Here is a 23,037-nt window from a genome sequence, read left to right on the forward strand (position 1 = left end):
TAGTTTAAGTTAGAGCAAGTGTGACCTACTTGAACTCTGGAGTTAACTACTTTGTAATGCTTATTTTGTATGAGCTTTTGTTAAAGTCACCAGAATTAGGAGCAACATCACTCACTGCAAAATAGTACTTGCCACAGATGAGTCAGTTCTTGTTTCTCGTCTTTACTAATTATCGACGAATTCGTGTATGACGAATCCAATATTAACTAAATGCTCAATGAGACCGTTGGTATTTCATTTACAGTAAGGAGGGGTAAAAATACGAATGAAAATTATTATTTATCCAAAAGAAGGATTTAATCTTTGTCGCTACATTAACATTGTTCAGTTATGTAACTTTACGAGGTTGCAACGAAACTAGACTTCATCCCAATGTGAAGTAATGTTCGTTATCACACTACCAAGATTGCGATGGATCTTGAACAGGAAAAAGAGAGAAGGTCATGGATTGTCCAGGATTTAATCCAATCTCAAATAACATATGTGATATTAGGGAACTAACAAGACAAGATTCCTCATAACGTCTGTCAATTAATCATAAATATGGCCAACAAATACAGGGACTGTATCAATGGTTAGAGTTGGTGACTGCATACTCGTCACTGAATATGTAGCCAAATGCAATTCTTTCAGACAAGGTGATTTAATCAAACTTATAAATACAATCACTTTGAATTAACTTATGCTGCATACATTTTTTTTTTTATAGGTGTTAATAAACAGTGTGTGTGTGTGTGTTTTCTTATAGCAAAGCCACATTGGGCTATCTGCTGAGCTCATCGAGGGGAATCGAACCCCTGATGTTAGTGTTGTAAATCCGTAGACATACCGCTGTACTAGCGTGGGGTTAATAAACAGATTTAGTTCAGTGTACTTAGAGAAGACATTGTGCGCCGAAAGTAAGCTTTGAGTTTGGTTCTTTTAACAATGTTATTAAGATGTAGCTGTAAAATATTATCCGAGTGATTTTTCAGAGTAGACCAGTTTGTATATTAACAAATACGATCATTTCGTTATGTGCACGTAGTAATAGTAGTTGTAGTACTGTATATAACTATATTTGCCAATCTCATTTTTTTAAACCTAGGGCTCGCCCAGCGTATTTGTTCGAGTGAACATTGCAGTTACAATTTTGTTTTGTTACACGATAAGTAATATGATGTGTGCAAACGTGCGTTATCTCTTTATCGTTGGTATCACTTCCAACCGGTGGACTTTGATGCAGTATATGTTTTAAGGTTATTATAGATTATGTGTATGTACGTCTATGTACTGCAGGAATATCGAGCAATGGATCGTGACTGCATCTTTCTCGTACTTCTTAAAAACTGGTTTTTAATGTCGGTCTTAGAAATGATTGTTCATCATGCATCTTATTGCTATTGGTCCAAGTTGCGCACTATAAATGATAACTTAAGAAACAAATACAATTAAGATATGTACCAAAGTAGAATGCTCGTTAACGATTATTTTTCTATTAGTTATAATTTAGTTGAATTGATTGCTGTTTGAGGGAATGGAGTTGCACAATTGATACTGCCCCTTGTGTTTCAGCGTAAGTGACATGTTAATTAATAAAAGAAGTTCTTAAGGTTTAAGTACTGATGAAAGAACCATTAACCCTAACATTTATTTATTTATTATTTCTTGAGAAGAAAACGAATTGCTGTAATTTTTATTTTCCTTAATAGCACTACTTCAATCACTTTACGCTTCGAATATTTAACTAATCCACTGTTCGTTCCAAATGGCCGAAAGTTAGCTGATCTAATACGTCACATTTCTGTATTTAGTGACCTCTGTAGGTAGGCAAGTGACATATTTTAAAACTTAGTCATGTAGCTTTATTTCTTTTGTTCTATAGGTACAGAAATGTAGAAAAACTGGGAAGTAAACAAAAAATATTGAAGATCAAGAAAAATAATCTGTCTGAAGTGGTAAGTTTTTATCATACTAAGAGAGAACTAGAAACTATGTCACGTAAACTGTATAACATAATCTTAACTAACTCAATGCGTTGTTTCTATTAATTATTTAAGATTATTATTGTATTATGTACATGTAAACATTACGAGATATATATTGTAGCTCACTTCAAAGCAAATGAGATAAAATATCTGACGGTGTGGTTGAGGTTAATTGTCATATAATATATCTTTACACTAATGAACGATTCTTTGCAACAATACAAAAACATCGTTGAAAAAAGTTATGAGTAATTTTGTGCGGTCAAAAATATTAAACAAAAATATATGAATAATTACGTTAACTATCGTGTTTCATAAACGTTTTCTCGGAATAATGTTATCTCAAGTACATTTTTACGTAAAGTTACTTAAACTGAAATTAATTTACGTATTGAATCACTTTAATAAACATCTTATCTCAGCATTTTATTAAACAGTCATTTAAACAAGTAATATGTTAGTTTAAAGTAAAGTTTTAAGGTTTTTTGGTCAACAAAATTAACTAAATCTGACTTCTTTTCGTAGTTTTCAACCACAAAGATAACTTGTGCATGATTATGATGACAAAAAACCCACTTGAAGTAAAAATGTATTCTAAAGATGGCTGGTATAGTCGAAACCCCTGTCACACCAAACATGCTCACCCTTTCAGCCGTGGGGGCGCTATAATCTGCGGTAAATCTCGCTATTTGTTGGTAAAAGAGTAGCTCAAGAGTTGGCGGTGGTTGGTGATGACTAGCGGCTTTCCTTCTAGTCTTACACAGCTAAATTAGGAACGGCTAGCGCAAATAGCTTTCGTGTAGCTTTGCGCGAAATTCTAAAAACAAACAAACGTTGATCTGTACTTTTTTTTAAGTAAAGTGTTAATACCTATACCAGCTGTCTTTAGAATACATTTTCAACTTGTGCATGAGTTAAGTTAAGGTTCATGTATAGCTGTTCCTGATTTTCACTACTGACCAGAATGAAGGCAACCAGTCCGCACCACCTGCTTCCACGAGGGTTTGAACCGATTAATGGAAGCAGCATGAAGAAAACGATAGGCCTTTTTGGTTTGCACCCCCCTTTTAGCCTATATATACTGGTATTATCTGCCACTATCATTCAACGTTACCTGCTTCATCAACTGTACTATCTGTATCACTTTAACCACGTGTTAAACATGGCGTAAAACGTCACAAAGTGAAAAGTAGTAGCAAGATATTTTTCATTTGATCTGGGTTACTATAGCAACAAAATTTCTATGTGTCATTTCCATTTTAGTAACACTTATTTGTTGTCCTGTATTAGTATAGTAAGTTATATGCTAAGTTCTATATTAATCGTTAGCAGTACGTTTCATTTGTTCTGTTACTTTATTGTAAATAAATATATTTATGTATATATTAGTCTGTGTTGTTCTAAAATAGTAGTTTTCGATTAATCTGTGTTTCGCATCACTTTTTTTACAGTTTACTGGTTTAACTCTCCTAAGCCAAGTTTTGTTTTAAGCAACTACATGTCCACACTTTGCTTTAAACCAGGCTATTGGTAAGATAGCTGTTAAATTGTCGTATATCACAGAAAGAATACACTCTGAGCTACTTAAAATCACTTTTGAATATTTTTGGCTTAACACCTTCATCATTCAACTTACCAAGAGTACTAGTTTCATGTGCCCTTATAAAAGTTTCCGTAAGTATCCTGATGAAGCATGAAATTTCATCTAGTTTTATCTTGTAGACTACTCTACCAACCAACACTTTGACTTATGCACGTTCGCCGAGTGTAGTTTCTGTACTTCGAGCCATAAGTGTAGTCACCACACTACTGTTGGGAATAGTATGAATGCCTGTACTTTTGTAGGTATTATATTGGTGTAGCACTGTCTGAATGATTGAATAGCAGGAAGTCGCAGAGTAAACATTAATTAATGTTGCCTCATTTAAGTTTCCCAGTGACACGACGTTATGTTTGTGGAGATACAACGCTAAAAACCGGGTTTTTATACTCATGGTGGGCAGAGCACAGATAGCTCATTGTTGAGCTTTGTGCTTAACTTTAAACATGCTGAATTTAAAGAATAATTTCATTCTACAAACTAAATGAATCACCAAATAAAAAGGAATGAAGACTTCACAATATCAAAAGTAAAAGCTGGGGATTATTATTGTTCCATCATTGAAAGATGGTCAATATTTTCCTGATTTTCTCGAATTTTAACTTCTTACATTTGGCTTCCTTCCGAGATTTATTCGTAAAAGCTATTGATGAAATGTTTATAGTTTTTTTTACGTTTAAAATCGTTATTTAGTCTTGGAAAAACAGCATAAAATACACTCGTGCTCTTCCAGTATAATTTCCTGAAGACGAATGGTGAACTCAGATCTAGTGGGATATAAATACTGTTGGTTTTAATTTATATCACTTCATTCAGATTAAGAAAATACCACAGACTATAAAGTTTTGAAAGATACTTGTAAAGTTGCTAAATTGTTACATTATTTTGTTTAAGAGTTATTTTCAAAGCTATTTTTTACGCCATACTCGTTTTTTTTATTTGGACTGTTGAAAGTTTCAAGTACCTGTTGAAATCTTACCTTAAAGTTTGTTTGATGTAGGTTGGCCTCTAGAAGTATTCTTGATTTTGGAGATGACGAGCCGGGTTTTCAAATCTGTGTAATTAACACGAAATATGAGATTTGGGTGCGTTACTAGAGTGACAGTCAATATCATAGCTTAGATGCTTGGTAGTAGAATTATCTGGACTGTCTGTTCTCATTTTTTTCAATTGTTGAAAATGAGGTACTGCAACATATGGCTTTAGTAGTTTTGTCATATCGGCGATATACAAAACGTTTGTTTTATCAGTCATTTGAAGTGAAAATGGTTCTAATTGTTCACATATTCAACAAGAGCAATGATTTTCAGGTCATGCGATATAAGAATGATGGTTAAATTGAATAAATTAATTTGACAAGAGCTGGCGGTGGAAGTTACTCACTATCTGCCACTTCCTTCTAGCCTCTCAGTTCAAAATTAAGTACAGCCATGTACCTTTACATATAGCCTTTGCATAGCTGCGAGCTAAACAAATCAGAGAAATCCGAATTTATAGCTCTGGATTTCGGAGCTGGCGACATGGGTTCGAAACAGTACAAAAGCAAAAAGTATTATTATAGTGTCTTTGTCCCAAATAAAAATAAACAAACCACTACTTAAAACGGTGAAATGGTCTAGTGGAACTTCCCTCTTTCAGCAGTATGTCAGGTTTTCTCCATGAGAATTTACACTTAATGTTAAGGATTAGATCTTCGTATCAGTAGTTATTTGTAATTGCTTGTTGCACAAACATCGCCTCAAGCTATTCTAGGTTGACGCAGTACGCAGTTAGTAGAATTATATTTCATTTTACTAATTTATGTTCCATAACGAGGAACGAGGAATGTAATTCAATTAAAATGTTATTGTGAGTATGTTGTAATACATTTGCGCGTACGTGTACCAAATTAACTTTGAGTTTGTATATCACAAAAGTGATTAATTTTATCCGGAACTACGAAATACTGCACTGTGCAAGTGTAAAACATAAATAGGTGTTCATCATATTGTGGCTGCCTGCTTTTTCTGTCCAAATCCGTGAAACGTCAGTTTTATTTCGCGCCAAGTTATCTTAAATATAGATATGTATATATATATGTGTGTGTGTGTGTGTACATATATACACTCTACATGACCAAAAGCATGTGGACACCCGACCGTCACACCCATATGTGCTTGTTGAACATCTCATTCCAAAACCATAAGCATTAATATCGGGTTGGTCCCCCTTCGTTGCTATAACAACCTACACTTCAAAGGTATTATCTCTTGTACTTTTAAAGTGGCAACTACAATTTACAAAGGTTTTTTGCAAAAAAAACTCTTAATTTTTATTTTATATATACGATATCACATTACATCCAATAAGCCAGTCATTAGCTTTAACATAAGCTCGTACAGCCTGGAGAATATAAATGTCTGAACTTTCTGTAGCCAAACAATAATGGTTAGTTTTTAATGGCCTTTTTTTACTTTTAAGATATTGTTTTGTCACATTAATTCTTGGGACTGTTATCTTAATAGAAGATGAATCATTACCTCATGCGTCTTGCTCCTGATGGAATAAAATGAGGGATCAGAATGTGTTGTACCTGTTAGCAGTCAAAGTGCCATCAGTTTTCTGTAAATCCCCTAGCCTGTTAGCTGAGTTAGAGCACCAACATGTACTGACCTACAGCATGCTTCACTGTTGATATTGTATATTGACTATTATACTGTTCAAACTTCAATTCATTTATAAAGAACGTATGTCTCCAACTTTTTATATTTCACTATTTGTGGTAAAACACCCGTTTCAAACATGTGGTTTCCTTACTTCTCAGCAGAGATGTTCGAGCAGCTGCACGTTCATTGTGATCATTTCGTGCGCATGTGCACTTTACTGTTTTTGAATTAACAATTCCCATAAAAAAATGCCAAGAGATGCTTAACATCTCCTTTGGAGATTTTTGATATCCTATTTCTACCACAGCTGTTACTAATACGGCCAATTTCACGTACTCCCTACAGCTTCTAGTGAAGTGTTTGTTTATTGGTTCATTTTTTGAATTTCGCACAAAGCTACACGAGGGCTATCTTCGCTAGCCGTCCCTAATTTAGCAGTGTAAGGCTAGACGGAAGGCAGTTAATCATCCCCACCCACCGCCAATTCTTGCGCTTCTTCTTTTACTACCGAATAGTGGGATTGACTAATACAGTATAACGCCCCTACGGCTGAGAGGGCGAAACATGTGTGGTATAACGGGAATTTGAACCCGTGACCCTCAGATTACAAGTTGAGCGCCTTAACTACCTAGCCACGCGGACGTGAAAGATTTTTTCCTTTAACTATGATTTTTGAAATTAAGCACAAAGCTATACAGCAGGCTATCTGTGCTCTGCTCACTACTGATATCGAAACCCGGTTCCTAGCATTGTAAGTCCGCAGACGTACTGCTGGGACACTGAAGAGCCTGGTTAATCTGTCTTAGAGGTATTTGATTCGTGTTCTAAAAGGTTACTTTTCAGATAGCCTGAAAATATGTAAACAACCTATGAAGTTATCTAAATAATGTTATAAGAAATGCTTAATGACAATTTTTCAATAATGAGAAATTCCATTCTGTAAAGAGAATAAACCGTTAATAAAACTTTGTATCCAAAAACATCTATAACATATTTCAAATAATAACATTTTATTAACTGTCTAAAGTACAATTAAAGATAAAACAGTTTTGTAAAAACATTTTATCTCCCAATGCTTTTCGGGCACGGGTTGGTCCTGTGGTAGAGATCTGGATTCCGGAATTGGAAAGCCGGATTTGAATTCGTGCCATACTCCAGAATATTCCCTACTTGTATTCAATTTTTTATTATAAGAAAGATAGTTGATCCTTAGATTTGATGGCGGGTTGTACGATTCTGCTAACTCACTACGTTTTCTCTGATCATATATCTCAGAACGGCTAGTAAAAGTGTTAATGCCCATACCAGCCGTTCTGAGATACATTTTTATTTCAAGTGGGTTTCTCGTCATCAAAATTTTCTCTGATCAGTAGTTAAAGATTAAAAACAGTAGTATCTGTAGTAGTTTTGGTATAAATAGAAAATACTAATGATTTGCAATGAAAGAAAGAGAATCGTAAAAAGTAAAGCACTTTTGATGAACATTTTTGTTTTCTTTTATACTTGAACTTCGTTGCATCTAAGTCATTACATAATAAACATAGTAGTAAACAACCTCGGATTAAGGCATGGGCATATCGAGCTGAAATCCAGAGCCTCACACCAGTTAGGGGGCCTCAAGCTATAACTATAAATGTATTACATGTAGAAGTTCTGTCTCCAGGAGGCCTTTATAAGTTGAAAAGCCTAGGGCCAATAAAACCCTTAATCCCGCCTTGGTATTAAATATTTAGCTTCATGAATTACAAGTAAAATGTTTATAAATTCTATTACCGAACCTTTCATAATGTGTAAAAATACTGGCATTGGTGATGTGAGCTGAGTTGCATAATTCACGTTCAGACTTAGCGCATTGAGTTATATCAGACTAAATATTAATTTTTATCATTTTTGTCCCAAAGCATAAGGTTAAAATTACTCTCGTGCATATAACTTGCAAATTTTCTATTACTGTTTACGATTTGTTTAACTTTTTACGATATACAGCAATTTAACAGGACTCTGCACTCTTTGATATCAACTTGTTTGTTACGAGAACATTTAGTAGTAAACGTAAGATGTATATCAACATAACGGATGTATTGTTGATCGCAAAAATTTCCATTGTTTATTACGCCACCTAGATAATTACAATTTAATAAGTCTTGTGCTTTCTTTTGTTTTTGAATTTCGCGGAAAGCTACTCGAGGGTATCTGTGCTAGCCGTCTCTAATTTAGCAGTGTAAGACTAAAGGGAAGGCAGGTAGTCATCATAACCCACCGCCAACTCTTGGGCTATTCTTTTACCAACGAATAGTGGGATTGATCGTAAAATTATAACGCCCCCAAGGCTGAAAGGGCGAGCATGTTTGGTGCGATGAGGATTTGAACCTGCGACCCTCAAATTACGAGTCGAGTGCCTTATACACCTGGCCATGCTGGGCCTAATAAGTCTTGTTTTTGTTCCTGGAACCTAAATAGAAAGTCATCATTATACGAAGGTTTAAACAGTGTATTTAACCAATGAACATGTTACATTTCTTTTTGTAGTCCCCCGCTGGTACAGCGGTAAGTCTACGGTTTTACAACGCTAAAATCAGGGGTTCGATTCCTCTCGGTGGACTCAGCAGATAGCCCAATGTGGTTTGCCCCCAGTGACCTAACGTTACGTATGCGGACTTACAACGCTAAAAACTGGGTTTTGATACCATTGGTGGGCAGAGCGCAGATGGCTCATTGTGCAGCTTTGTGCTCACTTCAAAAAAACAATTCATCTATATTAAATGGCCCGGCATGGCGTTTGACTCGTAATCTAATCTGTGGGTCGCTGGTTCGAATCCAGGTCGCACCAAAGATGCTCGCCCTTTCAGCCGTGGTGGCGTTATAATTTGTCGGTCAATCCTACTATTTGTTGGTAAAAGAGTAGCCCAAGAGTTGGCGGTGGGTGATGATGACTAGGTGCCTTCCCTCTAGTCTTACACTGCTAAATTAGAGACGGCTAGCACAGATAGCCCTCGAGTAGCTTTGTGCGAAATTCAAAAGCAAAAAAACAAATCTTTTTGTATGGCATGGACGATCATAATAAAAGTCTAAATAAACATATGAATAAATCGGTTTGTAAAATAGTCCTTTTTTCAAAAACTTATTTTTTTAAGTTATTTTAATAGATATATCTTGAAATTGTGGGTCTTATGTGTTTGTTGTAATAATGAAAGCAGTTTTGAGGTATATCTCCTCTAACGTGTGAAGAAATTCCTAAAAGTTAAACTTATTCCAAATTATAAAGCAGTAATCTACAACTATCTATTATTAACTTATTCTAATTTTCTTTTAACAAATCGATAACCAAGTCGCGTTATTTTTGTTCATGTCGCTGTTCCTCTTTTGTGATGGTAATAAGTACTATTATACTCATAATAATATTTTACTAAGACCAGTGTAGTCGCTTCTATAATAAAGTTATCCTTAATCCTAGAATGGAGAAGTTCAGGTTAATTATCGCAATAAAATTGTGTCAAATTAAAGCCAACCAAAGTCGTGTTCAAAAATAGAGTAAGAAACTTGTTCCTTTACAGTTTTGTCATGTAAATTTTTCTGTGTGATATTGATTTCATAGACCTAAAAAATCCCCAAAACGTTATAAGAATAATTTTGAATCACAGACATTGGATTACCATAAGCATCTAATTAATTTGGAAATCTGCATATCAGCTATAAGAAATATTGGTTTGGTTCACATGTTCGGAATTATATTGATGCTATTATGTAAAAGAAAGAGAAACAAAAAAGTTTTTTTTTCCTGTATTTTTTGTTGCTTCCATTCCAAATTTTCTTTAAACCATTCTTTACAACGTCTTAAAGAACTGGTGTTAATTGTTTAGAGTTGGTTTGCATTAACTATGAATGTCTTAGCTTGCATCAGAAAAATATGAACTGTACAATTACACAACACTATGACATATTAAATATGTCATAACTAGTCATAAACAGTGAATATGAGTATATGTAATATATAATAGTAAGTAAAACTGTTTATCATTTGATTAAAAGTAAGTATAAGCTTACTGATGTTGAAAACTGGGCTTAGGTTTATACCACACTTTCAAAACACTAGGTGTATGTGTTAATTTATTTAAAACTGTCTGTATTTTTGTCTGTCTATACCAGTTACAAAACTATAGATTTAAGTTGTTTACATGAGGTACAAGTCTGTAGGTTTAAACCTTTTATATTAGATGCAAAAACTATGTGTAAACTGTTTGCATCAGATACAATATAATAAGCATAAGGCATTTACGTCAGATACAAAACAGTAGATATAAGCCGTTTACATCAGATAAAAATTACTAGGTATAAGTTTCTTTAGATACAAAGCACTTTTCTTATAAACAGTTGACATCAAATATAAAACGCTAGATATAAACAGTTGATACCAGGTACAAAGCACAAAGTATAAGCTGTTTACTTCAGATACAAAACGGTAGATATAAGACGTTTACCCCAGGTATAGAGTAGTAGTAATAACCTGTTTACACCAAATACAAAACACTAGATTTAAGTCGTCTACATCAGGTACTTTATTCTCACTAGTAAAAATTTGAAGCACAAGCAAAACGTGTGTGTATTTGTCTATATATATGTATATGTGTGTGTGTGTGGTAAGTATACTTATGTAGTTAATTTTTTCTATATATATATATATATATATACTTTAAACTGTCTCTTAAGTGGTTTGAGAATGATATATATATATATCAGAGTTCATCGTTTATTGTTGTAAAGTTCTGCGAGATTGTTTCATTAACATCTTACACAAAAGATGAATACAGAGATGGTTAAATAAACTGATGGATCGATAGATAATCTTAAACCTGTATGGGCATATCATTAGATAATAAAAGCTTCATAGGGTTTATCTGAACCTAACAACGTCTCAAGCGTATCCGTTCAATTCATGAAATTAAATAATGCGTGTTTAAGCTTGAGATATTACAGTTATCAGCTAGAAAATAGGTTCTGTTGATGATATACTTTTCATGAACTGTCATCACAGAAAAGTCATGAAGTTAAGATGTTACGTCATAGAAGTAAATTCGTCTTTAGCCTACGTTAGAGTGACCAATCCGATGGGATTCTTTATTGGAAGACATGCATGTTCATGTTTCCATCTGAAAAGTTATATGCTGATGTTCAACTTTGCTGGACTTTCAATAAATTTAGAAGTAAAGATATTAGCTGCTTTCGTATAACAAAACTCATGTCATGTGCTGGGGACAACACATTATCAACGTGTATTTTATATCTAGGGACATCAGATATTAACTTATTTCGCAGTATTAGTATCGTCTTCATGTAAACTACAAGAGTAACAAGTTTTTAATACAATTTTTTGATAAACTGTAAAACTGAATTATTTTTTTTGTTTTATCATATACTACTTTAATAATGTGTTTTCGAATATTGTTTATTTCTGCATGCTTGTGGAGTTTAATTTCAAAATAAATACTTATATTTCTTGATAACGACAATCCTCTCTTTTCCTTACATATACCGTATTAAATGTAATTATTGTAACGCGCACGATGATGCAGAAGATAAAAATAACGAATAATTGTAAAATATTGTTTGTATTACAGAAAAAGTGACTACCTTCCACAAGAAACTATTACTTTATATTTGTTCAAAGAGACCAGTAGACCTCGCCAAAACAAACTGCAGAAAAAACTGTGTGTGTTATTAACAGGAGTGGTAGTTTAACCGTTTTCCACTCTCTTTAGATCGGAACGTGGTAATCCAAACTATCATATATTTTCAGTGGATGTGCTTTGCTGCATCCTTACATCACATACCATGTTTTAAGGTAATCCTTTAAGAAATATACTATAGATAAAATCTCCACTTTTGATTGAATTTTTACTTTTTTTCGCGCCAAAAGTACGAAAATTTATTTGGTAGAAAGCATACTTAACTTTTATGGATTTTTTTTTTTCAAATTTTATATACTGATAGACTGTTTCAAGCTAAAATTTACTAACAAACCTTATCTAACTGTAATCCGCATGTGCAATGCAATTCAAGAGAAACCTGTTCAAATTTTTCTCAAAATATTTGCTCACGCCTACCCAAAACGACTCGTAATCCGAGGGCCGCGAGTTCGAATCCTCGTCACACCAAACATGTTCGCCCGTTCAGCCGTTGGGGCGTTATAAAGTGACGGTGAGTCCCACTATTCGTTGGTAAAAGAGTAGCCCAAGAATTAACGGTGGGTAATGACAACTAGCTGCTTTCCCTCTAGTATTACACTGCAAAATTAAGGACGGCCAGCACAGATAGCCCTCGAGTAGCTTTGCGTGAAATTCAAAAACCAAACTACCCAAAACGTCACGCGAGCTATCATTCTAAACTTTTTATTGCATTTTCATATGAAAGTAAAAGTGGACTGTGTCTATTTTTTGTTATTCGGATTAAAGATTACTCATTTAGAGTAGCAAAACTATGAGGTGAAAGGACGTTCACATACACAACTATTGGTTAAGCCAAGCAAACTAGATTACAAGTTTCTGACTCAAGTTTTCAAAAAAAAATCATAATTGTGAATAGTTATTATTCATTGACAACTTTTAAGCATATATTTGCTATATTTTATGAAATACTACTAATTAAAAGTGTTTAGCGTTACGTGGTATTAGCTTCAGCAATTACTATATGTAATGATGCTTGATACGGCTGTATCGAGTGCATGCGGGTGACGACAATAAACTGTTAATAGTGATTCCATGACGTTACTATAAAGTAAGTTGTTGACACTGTTTTAGAGGAAAACTACCACCGTAAATTTTAAAGAATCTGGCTGATTCTATAATGTATAAGTGTGTTCCAAATAATAGGGTTGCATCCTAAAGTTAATGTTAATTACTTTTAAGTGTCAATTTCCTGCTGTATTTTGTTGGTGAATATTGACAGAAAGTCATTATATCTAATTTTAAAATTTTAAATTGGCGGCAAAACTGGTTGCTATCTTTTTCGTTAACCTGAAGATGACCGAAGAGGGTCGGAAACGTTCTTCTGTACTTTATTTTAATTAAAGTTTTAATACCCATACCAACCGTCTTTAGAATACAAACTTGTTTTGTTTTTATTGTTAACACAAAACCACCATCTTCTAGGTAATATTGTCTTATGTTCTGGTAAAGTATTGTAATTCACAACCCTATATTTGTATTCATTTATTCTTGTAGTCCGTTGTCATAAATGATGCTTTTTAGTTATATCCGCGAAACGTCTACATCATGGTTATCCAACTCAAATGGGAAATAGAGGGCACTCTAAAGCAATCTCTACGAAACGTCTACATCATGAATATCTAACTCAAACTGAATAAAATTAGTTAAAGTGACCAAACATACACTCAGTGTACCAAACAAATCATAATCACAGAAATAATGGACCATTAATTAAATATAATGAAAACAAACTGGAAACTCTTATTTTCAAAAGTAGTTATAATTAATTCGCTGATGCATAAAGTCCAGACATAACAAACAAAAGCATCGTGAATTGCTTTCTGAATATCTAAGATGATTCAAAAACTTTTGAAAAACTGTAGAAAAATGAACTATTAAATGGGACACTTTTCGTCGTTTTCTTTGTTTAAAATTAACTGAATAGGTCAAAACTATTGGAAGAAGCTTTATAATATAAAACTGGATAATCCTATAAAATCCATGTGGATTCGCGCACGCACATTATACATATATATAAACGTTATAATTAAAATATTTGTTATGGTTTAAACTGAAACCAACGATATATGAAAAAAAAATCCAAACAGAATATTAAAAGCATCTTTTTTATTAACTTACAATATTCTAGAAGTTCCTCGTTACTCTAAAATTTTTTATTTATTTTAACATTTTTTGTTATATTTATACTAAACTTTGAAAATTTTATAATTTCCCCAACAGGTATGTTAAGTATTCTATATACAGTTAAGTTTGAGTATGTATATGTTGTAAGCTTAACCCTGACTTCTGACTTCTTTATACATACCGTTCACTACAGGTGATATTCATATGTTGCGTCATACTGAATAGTCTTATGATTTTTGCCTGTTATTGTACTTGGCGTAAAAATATGGTTAAACAAATTGAATAAAACGCTCATTTGTCATGTAACCAACACTGAGGATCCCCATAAGTAATTAGAGGGTTAGTTTTAGTATTTTAGTTTAATTTTGTTTATGACTCTTATGTTATTAGCGATCCCTAATAAATAAATAAAAGCCATTGACCTACAATTACCTTGATGCATAAGTAATTTAGAAAAATGTGGTTAAAAATTCGATAGAGTTAAAAAATTCTAAGGTTAAACTTCTCCTATCATAGCTAGTAAACGTATACGTTCTGAACAATAAAACATCATTGTTAGATATTTAGTTACTTGTGTACAGGATACTTTATAGTAATGTCTGTATCCTGTAGGTGATAATTTTCAACAATAAACGGACAGCACACAATCCACTTTTTTGAAAAAATAATATATTCGAAACAACTCAAACATATATACAAATGCTTATTACACAGTTCTCTCCAAAGCTTTAAATAATCGTCTCTTTTAGTCAAAAGTCCACACAAGCTGGTTCAGTTACTTTAGAATCTGTCACTATTATAATTTATTTCTCACGAGTCTCCAATTTATTATATTACTTACGTTACGTATTGTCTCACGCTAGTATAGCGATAAGTTTATGGATTTACAACGCTAAAATCAGGGGTTCGATTCCTTTTGGTGGGCTCAGCAGATAGCCTGAGGTGGCTTTGCTAAATGAAAACACACATGCACGTTACGTATTATAACATATTTTAGACGAGCCCCCAATTTAATTCGTCACGAACACTGCGCATTAAGATTTCAAATAGCCGGAAATTTGAACTTAGAACTTAATTAAATGTTATATATATATTGCCAGACTGAGACCTAGGACCTTCTATAAACTTGTGTATCTGTCTTCTAATTTTGTCAAAAGCTACACGAGGGCTATCTGCGTTGGCCGTTCCTAATTTAACAGTGTAAAACTACATGGAAAGCAGCTAGTCATCACCATCCACCACCAATTCTTGGGCTACTCTTTTGCCAACGAATAGTGGGAATGACCGTCACATTTTAACGCCCCCATGGGAGAAAGGTCGAACATATTTGGTGTGACGGTGCTTCGAACTTGTGACCCTCACAATAAGGAGTCAAGCGCCTTAACAACCTGGCCATGCCGGGCCTTCTATGAAGTACTAGTACTATAAAAAGTACTTAAAGCAACGAGAAAAATTTAGAAGGTTTGAGTAACATGATATCAATTCACAAAAACTGAACAACGCAAGAAGAGATTCGTGAACAAACTTGCCGCTCTAAAAATGACTTACTTTAACACTCACACAACATAAACTAAACAATACTCTCGCATTAAAGTTAAAATGGAATGTCGTGTATAATCTAATAACCAGAGTTCATCTATACTATAAAATTAATGTAATCCTCACTCATCAAGAAAGAGGAAATTTGCACTTTTACACGAACTGGGCTGGACATTTCTGGATCCATATAGCTATTATAATCTACAAGACCATAGTGTAACTCCTCAAGTATTTAACAACACTATATGTAAATTCTACGTTGTTTATTTGTTTTTTTCTATTTCAGTATAATTTTACTATCAGCCTTATTTCGTTTTTCATTTTATTGAAATAGTATTACCATATCACATAGTAGCTCTCAAACGTTTTTAGCTCGAAACACGAACACTTGGATCATTGTGAAATGTCTAGTGTAAATAAAAGAAATTTGCCGAAGTCCTTGTGTATGCAGTCCTAAAATGAGTTAACTGAAAGCTTATAATCACTTATACATGCAAATTTCGTCTGTTTATCTCAATGGTTGTTGGGCACTTTGAGTATTGTTGCGTCCGATCATTTTTAACACAGACCATTGTCTATAAAAATCATGCTTACATGCTGATGGCCAAGAGCACTCATCTTATTATGATATCAGATCCATATATACGTAAGGCTTTCGCTGTAAAAGCGAGTTGCGCCATAGAATATGACAATAGAATGTTGAAAAGGAAAATATTTTGAATGTTATTAAATTACAAAAAACAAATAAAAACGTATAGAAACCGAAAAGATGTGTCTCATAAATATGTTTCAAAAATTAGCGATGAAGACCATTGGTTCTAGTACAAAGTTTTTATGTACATAGGCTGGAGTTTGCTAAGTATGCGTCTTTTTTACAGAGCAAATGTGTTCCAATGTTAATGTATGAGTCTAAATCATGGAGAACGTCTCGTGAAAAAGTTCTATAGATGAAAATTACTGGAATTTTGATGCTTGAGAAGGAAACATATAAACATAAATAACTGCAATAATTGATGTGAAAATTCTCTTAGACATCGTCGCCCTGGTGTAAAGAATAATTCTAACATAACAGTAACTGATTTGGTAGTACAACACTATATAACTTTTGTTGATGAACGAATACAAACTGCCCTTTTTGATGGGCACGTTTCAACTTTAACACATGTTTAAGTTTCCTACTCATTAATTGGCTTAACATACAGTGTGTCACGATTCCTGTAACTTGCGTGGATTAGCAGTGAGTGTAACGAGATGCATCGAAACAAAGGTTAAACAAAAGCCTTAGGTTTTAGTTGTTGTTTTTTTTCGAATGAGAAGAAAGTTTAGAACACTCGTTCAAGTGTAAAATGACTAAAACCATAAAAGGCACCTTAGCTAGGTAAACTTGTCACACCATGGCAGATATCAAAGGTTTAAATATTTCATTGTTTTCTAAGTTATTTTATTTATACATATAGTATCAATCCGTTTGTTTGTTGCTGAATTTCACCTAAAGGTACACGAAGATTAACTGCACTAGCCATCCCTAATTTAGCAGTGTAAGACTAAAGGGAAAGCAGTTAGTCATCACCACCCACCGCCCACTCTCGGGCTACTCTTTTACCAACGGATAGTGGGATTGCCCTTCACGTTATAACACCCCCACGGCTCAAAGGGCGAGAATATTTGGTATGAGGGGGACTCGAACCCGCGACCTAACCACCTGGCTTATACATAGCATTAACGATCAATGCTTGCCCATTCACTCCCTTGAATATAAATAGCAAACATTAAATTACACTTTACACCTAAAACTAACCATCATTTGTACATAGTTACCAGTAGTTTTAAATATTTATCTTACGTAGTAACATTACGTATTGGCAGAGAGTCCACTGAAGTAGTTTCTCACAGTAGGGACTGGGAATTGTTGACCCCGTGGGCTCAGAAATCAAATAATTTCCCTTCTTACCGCTTTTGGTGTAAAAAGGTAAGTGAAGCGAATGAGAGAGAAGGATTTGCTGCAAGATCAATATAAAGAAATGTTAAATAATTTGCAGTAGGAGGTGAGGGGTTGGGTGGCCTAGGAAAAAAAATCAACTTTCGGAAAAGAGTGCTTGGCCTTTATACGGATACATCGTATCGGGCAAGTAACGCACAACTGTGAGAACTGTTTCACTCGAAGTGAGAAACTCTTACCGTTTATGAAGGTTAGTAAAATGTGAACTGTAATTTATAGCCATTGTAGAAACAAAAACATTAAAATGACGGTCATAAAACTCAGTTATTTCAATAAACGAAATATTTACTTGGTTGCAACTTGAGTAAAGAAACACATTATACTAATATGATAATAGGTAGGCAAACAACAATCTATAAGCATAAGAAAGAGTTTTATTGATGGTGGAACATACTACACGTTTCAACAAAATATTTGTCTGCCTTGTTATAACTTGACTGCAAGTAACGGGCATCAAATTATAGGCGTCAATTTCATGTGTAAATCAACAGATGTAAATATTTCACATTAATAATGTTCACGATAAAAGTTGCTATAAAAGCTAAGTGTTAACTTGGTAAATTATCTTTTTTTATGCAAATTAAGATTACTCAAGCAAATCGATATTGTGTTATTATAGAAAAAGTTTCTTCCATTTTGTCAGCTTAATACGATTTTTGTGGTACATGAACAAAGTGTTGCTCATCCAGGGATGCAAGATATTGTCAGTTTGTGTTAAAGGATTATTTCACGAAGGTATAAATCAAACATTTTAGTGGATGTTTACACCTTTGTAAGTTACTGGCGTTTTGTAGCATCTCAACTCACGAAATAATCATGTCAACAGTGCATGTTACATAGTTACTTCGTAAAACGGTAAGTTACAAGAATCAAGCAATAAAGTACTGAAACTTGACGCTAGGGATAAAAGTATAAAAATAATAGTTAAGTTTTAATGGCATCTATGTGAACATAGACGTCACAAACTAAAGGTGTTCATCCTGCAGGAAATAGTTATGTATAAAAGGACTAGAAATGAAATAAATATGCAAAGAAAATTTAGCATGTGATTTAAAGCATATTCTCCATGTTACATGCTAACTACTTGTGTTCATAAACTCATATTACATACCGGAAAGTAAGAGTTATTGTTAGCTGTAGTTGTACTCGTAACTCAGCTTTGCCTATCACTAGCAGCTGCTTCTAAGGCGTGCTCGTATACCGTTTTCTATTGTGGCAGCTGCTCTTTAAGTGTACACACAACTACGTATTAGAAACTACTAGCAGCTGCTGGGTATAGGTGTGCCTGTGTAGTCCCATTATATCTATTCTAAACTACAGTATCTTGTGCAAACTGTTTATCTTTTCACGAGACTGAACTTTATTTAACGAATGTGCTAAATCGATAGCATGTAAATGAATAGCTTATGAATTATTTGTAATAGATGTATGTTTAAAAAAAGCAATGAGGAGCAACTGGTTTACATAAATGTAATCAGTGTATGTATATATTGTTTTCATAGAGCAATCTACATGGTTTGTTTAGATAAAACAATATGATGGAAGATACAACGTGTACCTCAAGTTATTAAAGCAGTCTTCTGTTAATAGTATGTACAGTACGAATAATTACGACCCTACAGGGTACGAGTTGCTGCCATTCTATTTGTGACGTCTCCGCGTTTAGTGATTCCTTACTTGAGTTAGATAATGACTATAAGAAAGGAAAAGTGATCAATGTTTCAATGAGTCGCTCGGTTTCACTTGACATCAGTTTCTCATATTCCTTGAGTTATCGTAATCCTGTTTTTTTTATTCTGCCGGTGTTTTTGTGTTTCTAAAAATCATTAGTCTGGTTTTGATTTGAATTTTCTGCAATACTACTCGAGAGTTCTCTGCGTAAGCCACCCCTAATTTATCAGTGATAAACTAGAGGGAAAGCACCACCTATCGACAGTTCCAAATACCATAAAGTAAACTTAAATACTGTATTTGTGTTAACAAATACTGTGCGTCTTTTTTTTTTACCTTATAGCACATAGTTTTAGTTTTTCTGCTGTTGTTTTTTAGTTTCAATAAAATCACTGCTTAAGTTCACTAAGTTATTTTGCCTTTAGTTATATAATTTCATTTGATCATTATAACTGTATTATTTCCTTTATTGTATGTTGTTGTAACTATGTTCTCAGTTAGAGTTAATTCGTAATGAACTTATACCATTTGTTATTTTTCTGTTTTTAATGTGATTTATACGAATCTTTCTGTTCTATTTCCTTTATCTTTATCTTTGAACTGTCGTTGTTACTGTCTTATACCTCAACGTTCTTTCGTGTCGTGTTTCGTTTCGTTTTCTCGTGGTTTTGAAGTGTGCTTCTGGTTTATAATGCTAGAACTTGGGGCTTAATTTCCACGGCTAACCAGTTCAAGTAACCCATAGCACTGGTTTGAGCCACAACAATGAGTTTCAATTAATTATCTAGGTGCCGGACGAACTACTGATTAGCATGGTCAGCCTGTATGCACTGTAGATCCGAGGATTCGTGTTTCGAAACCACCAAACCCATGCTTTTGCAAAACTTTTGCAAAGCCCTTGCATTACTTGGTTAGAAAAGAGTTGCTGGTAGATACTATTGACCAGCTAACTTCCACCTTATCTATTCAGAATTAGGGATGGTTTTATGTAGCTTTGTCCAAAGCTCAGAAACTACTTAAAACATTTGTCTCTACCTATCTTTGTTTTGTGTTTTTCTTCACTATATTACTCAACACCAGAATTGTCGTTTTCACTCTTTGTGTGTGTTTGAATAGTATAATTATGTTTCATCCATGTCTGTTTGTCAGCAAGATTTTTTGAAATTTGCTGAATGGATTTAAATGAAAGTTGGTATACATTTGGACTATAACTTAGCTTAAATGTGCTTAGTTTTTGTAGAATAAAAATCAACATTCAAAGCCACATAAAAGTTATGAAAAGCCCACAAATTCATATCCCACAGAGACCGTGGTTTGTTTTGTAAGTCAGTCAAAAATTATCGTATTTTGATTAAACTTGACAGACAGTTTGAGCCGAGAAAAGTCAACACTGCCTGATGGAGTTATGCGGTTTACTAAGTGCCCCTCTAGTTCGAACAGTTTTCATCTTATTTGTCTCAAATTTCATATAGACCGTTCTTGTCCCCAACTAATTCGGTATGTCAAGTATAATGTTTTTTTGTAGATATATTACACAAATTCAGCTTCTCAGTGGTTTAATTAAAGTAACGAAATAATTTCTTTGCTAGAAGTAATTATGTAACAAAACAATTGTAACTTGCCAAGCAGAATGTGATGCTGGTTTAAAAAGTCAAAAAGGTGAAACTAATAATTCATAAAAGTCTTGTTTTCTCTGTTGAGTCAACATGAGTTTTTAACCCAGTAGGATGCTAAGTCTCTACAGTCTGTTCTGTGATAAGAAACATGTTAACAATTCTGATAAAATAAAAACAAGAATAGAGATTGAAGAATGTTTTAGATTTGCTATGTTTGGTAATTCTTTTCAGTACACCAACGTTGTCCTATATTTTTATGGAAGCTTAACGTGATATATAAACGATGAATTACAGGGCAATATGTTAGATATCACGTTACTGCACTGTTATACTCGTTTTCAGAAGAACGGTAAGGCCTTTCGCTATGATACACGTAATGTAATATTACGGTTACTTAGTTTTGTTTTTCTTTTATTACAAACTCATTAGGCTTTACCATCAGTAATAATCTCTATTTATGAAGTCTACTAATACTCAGATTTAAAACGTAATACAGAAAACTCAACTATTAGCCTTCCTACAATGCACCAATATTTTTACAAATATTTTCTTTACTAATGATATTTGTAAATAAAGTGACGAATTAACTCGTTAAGTTAAAGTAAAATCAGCAATGTACATGGAAGTAAAGGAAAACTTGTAAATATAAACGCAGGGAGGGGTTTGGATAATGCCTTACACAAATAGAATTAAGAAGATAAATTCTAAGGTTAGTTTTCATAAACTATATGTTTAATAACCTATCTGATTATGTTTATTTTTTATTTATTACCTTCCACAAACTGGGTGAACGTTTCTGTACTATCCATGAAGATTGTGTTAAATAATTCTGTTACTTAAAAAAAAATGTATGTGAGAAAACGATTGCCCGAATCAGAGACAGATGTACTTGGACAGATCAGTTTTTTTTAAATAAAACGTCTGTTTCACAGTATAACTCTGAGAGGTCAGTTTAATTTTTAATTTCGCGCACGGCTACACAAATGTTATCCACGTTAGCCAGCCCTAATTTAGCAGTGTAAGACTAGAGAGAAGGCAGCTAGTCATCACCACCCACCGCCAACTCTTGGGCTATTTTTTTTTACCAACGAATAATGGGATTGACCGTCATGCTATAATGTCCCCACGAATGGGTGAGCATGTTTGGTGTGACGGTGAATCGAACCCGCATCACTTAGATTACGAGTCGAGCTCCATAACCACCTGGTCAAGCCATGCTCCTAACAACTTTGACTGTAACATCAAAATAATAAAGCCCCTCGCTCGTACAGCGGTAAGTCGACGGACTTACAACGCTAAAATCATTGACGTTCAAACTGTCTGTCAAGTGGAATCAAAATACGATAATTTTTTACTGACTTACCGAACAAACCACGGTCCCTGGTAAGTTAAGTTTTCCCTCCGCGGGCTCAGTAGATAGCCCGATGTAGCTTTGCTATAAGAAAAAAAAACACACACACCAAATAATAAAATAGAAAAACAAACTGTGGTAGACTATTGCAGATTGTTGCTGTGCTTTTTGCTTTAGCTGATGTTTTTTCCTTACACTTCAGCACCCAAGTAGCATAGCGGTATGTCTGCGAACTCACGATGATAGTAATCGGGTTTTGATACCCGTGGCAAGCAGAACACAGAAAGCCCTTTGTGTTGTTTTGTGCATTATTTCAAATAATCAATCAATCAACTTACCCTTGAATCATTCAATTTGGAAATCCACTTCAGATCAAAACATAAACGAGGATCACGTAATCTGTAAGTTGTTGTTAAAAGTTAGCGATTTCATACTTGTCCTTAATACATGCTTAGAGTATCATGTGCATTTATTAAAGTAAAAATAAAACATAGTTACGTATTTAATAAATAATAAAAGAAAACAAATATTATATCCCAATTCGTATTTCTTAGACATATACAGAAGTCTGAAATTATACTTACCGGTTCAAAGAGGTTATTATGGTTAAATATGTTTTAAGAATTTTTTATTTTGACATTATGAAACTAACAGACATAAATGGACGGCCATCTTGAGATATTCTCCCATCGGGATTGGCCAACTAGACAAGGCGGGAAATACTTTATTCAAAACTTACGTCACTGCTCAAAGCTACCATCTGCTTAGAGTTTGTGCTTGTCTATTTCGGCTCTTTCTTCTC

The 23,037-nt window shown here is 33.9% G+C and overlaps 1 protein-coding gene across 1 annotated transcript in view; it reads left to right on the forward strand.

Moving 5' to 3' along the window:
* LOC143223974 (pleckstrin homology domain-containing family G member 5-like) overlaps positions 1-23,037 on the forward strand; it is a 111,137-nt gene that overhangs the window by 14,251 nt on the left and 73,849 nt on the right. Inside the window, exon 4 of the mRNA XM_076452442.1 lies at positions 1,865-1,937. Within this exon, the coding sequence (XP_076308557.1) occupies positions 1,865-1,937 (73 nt within the window). The remainder of the gene's footprint in view (positions 1-1,864; positions 1,938-23,037) is intronic.

This window comes from Tachypleus tridentatus, chromosome 8 (assembly GCF_004210375.1).
Source record: "Tachypleus tridentatus isolate NWPU-2018 chromosome 8, ASM421037v1, whole genome shotgun sequence".
Taxonomy (NCBI): Eukaryota; Metazoa; Arthropoda; class Merostomata; order Xiphosura; family Limulidae; genus Tachypleus; species Tachypleus tridentatus.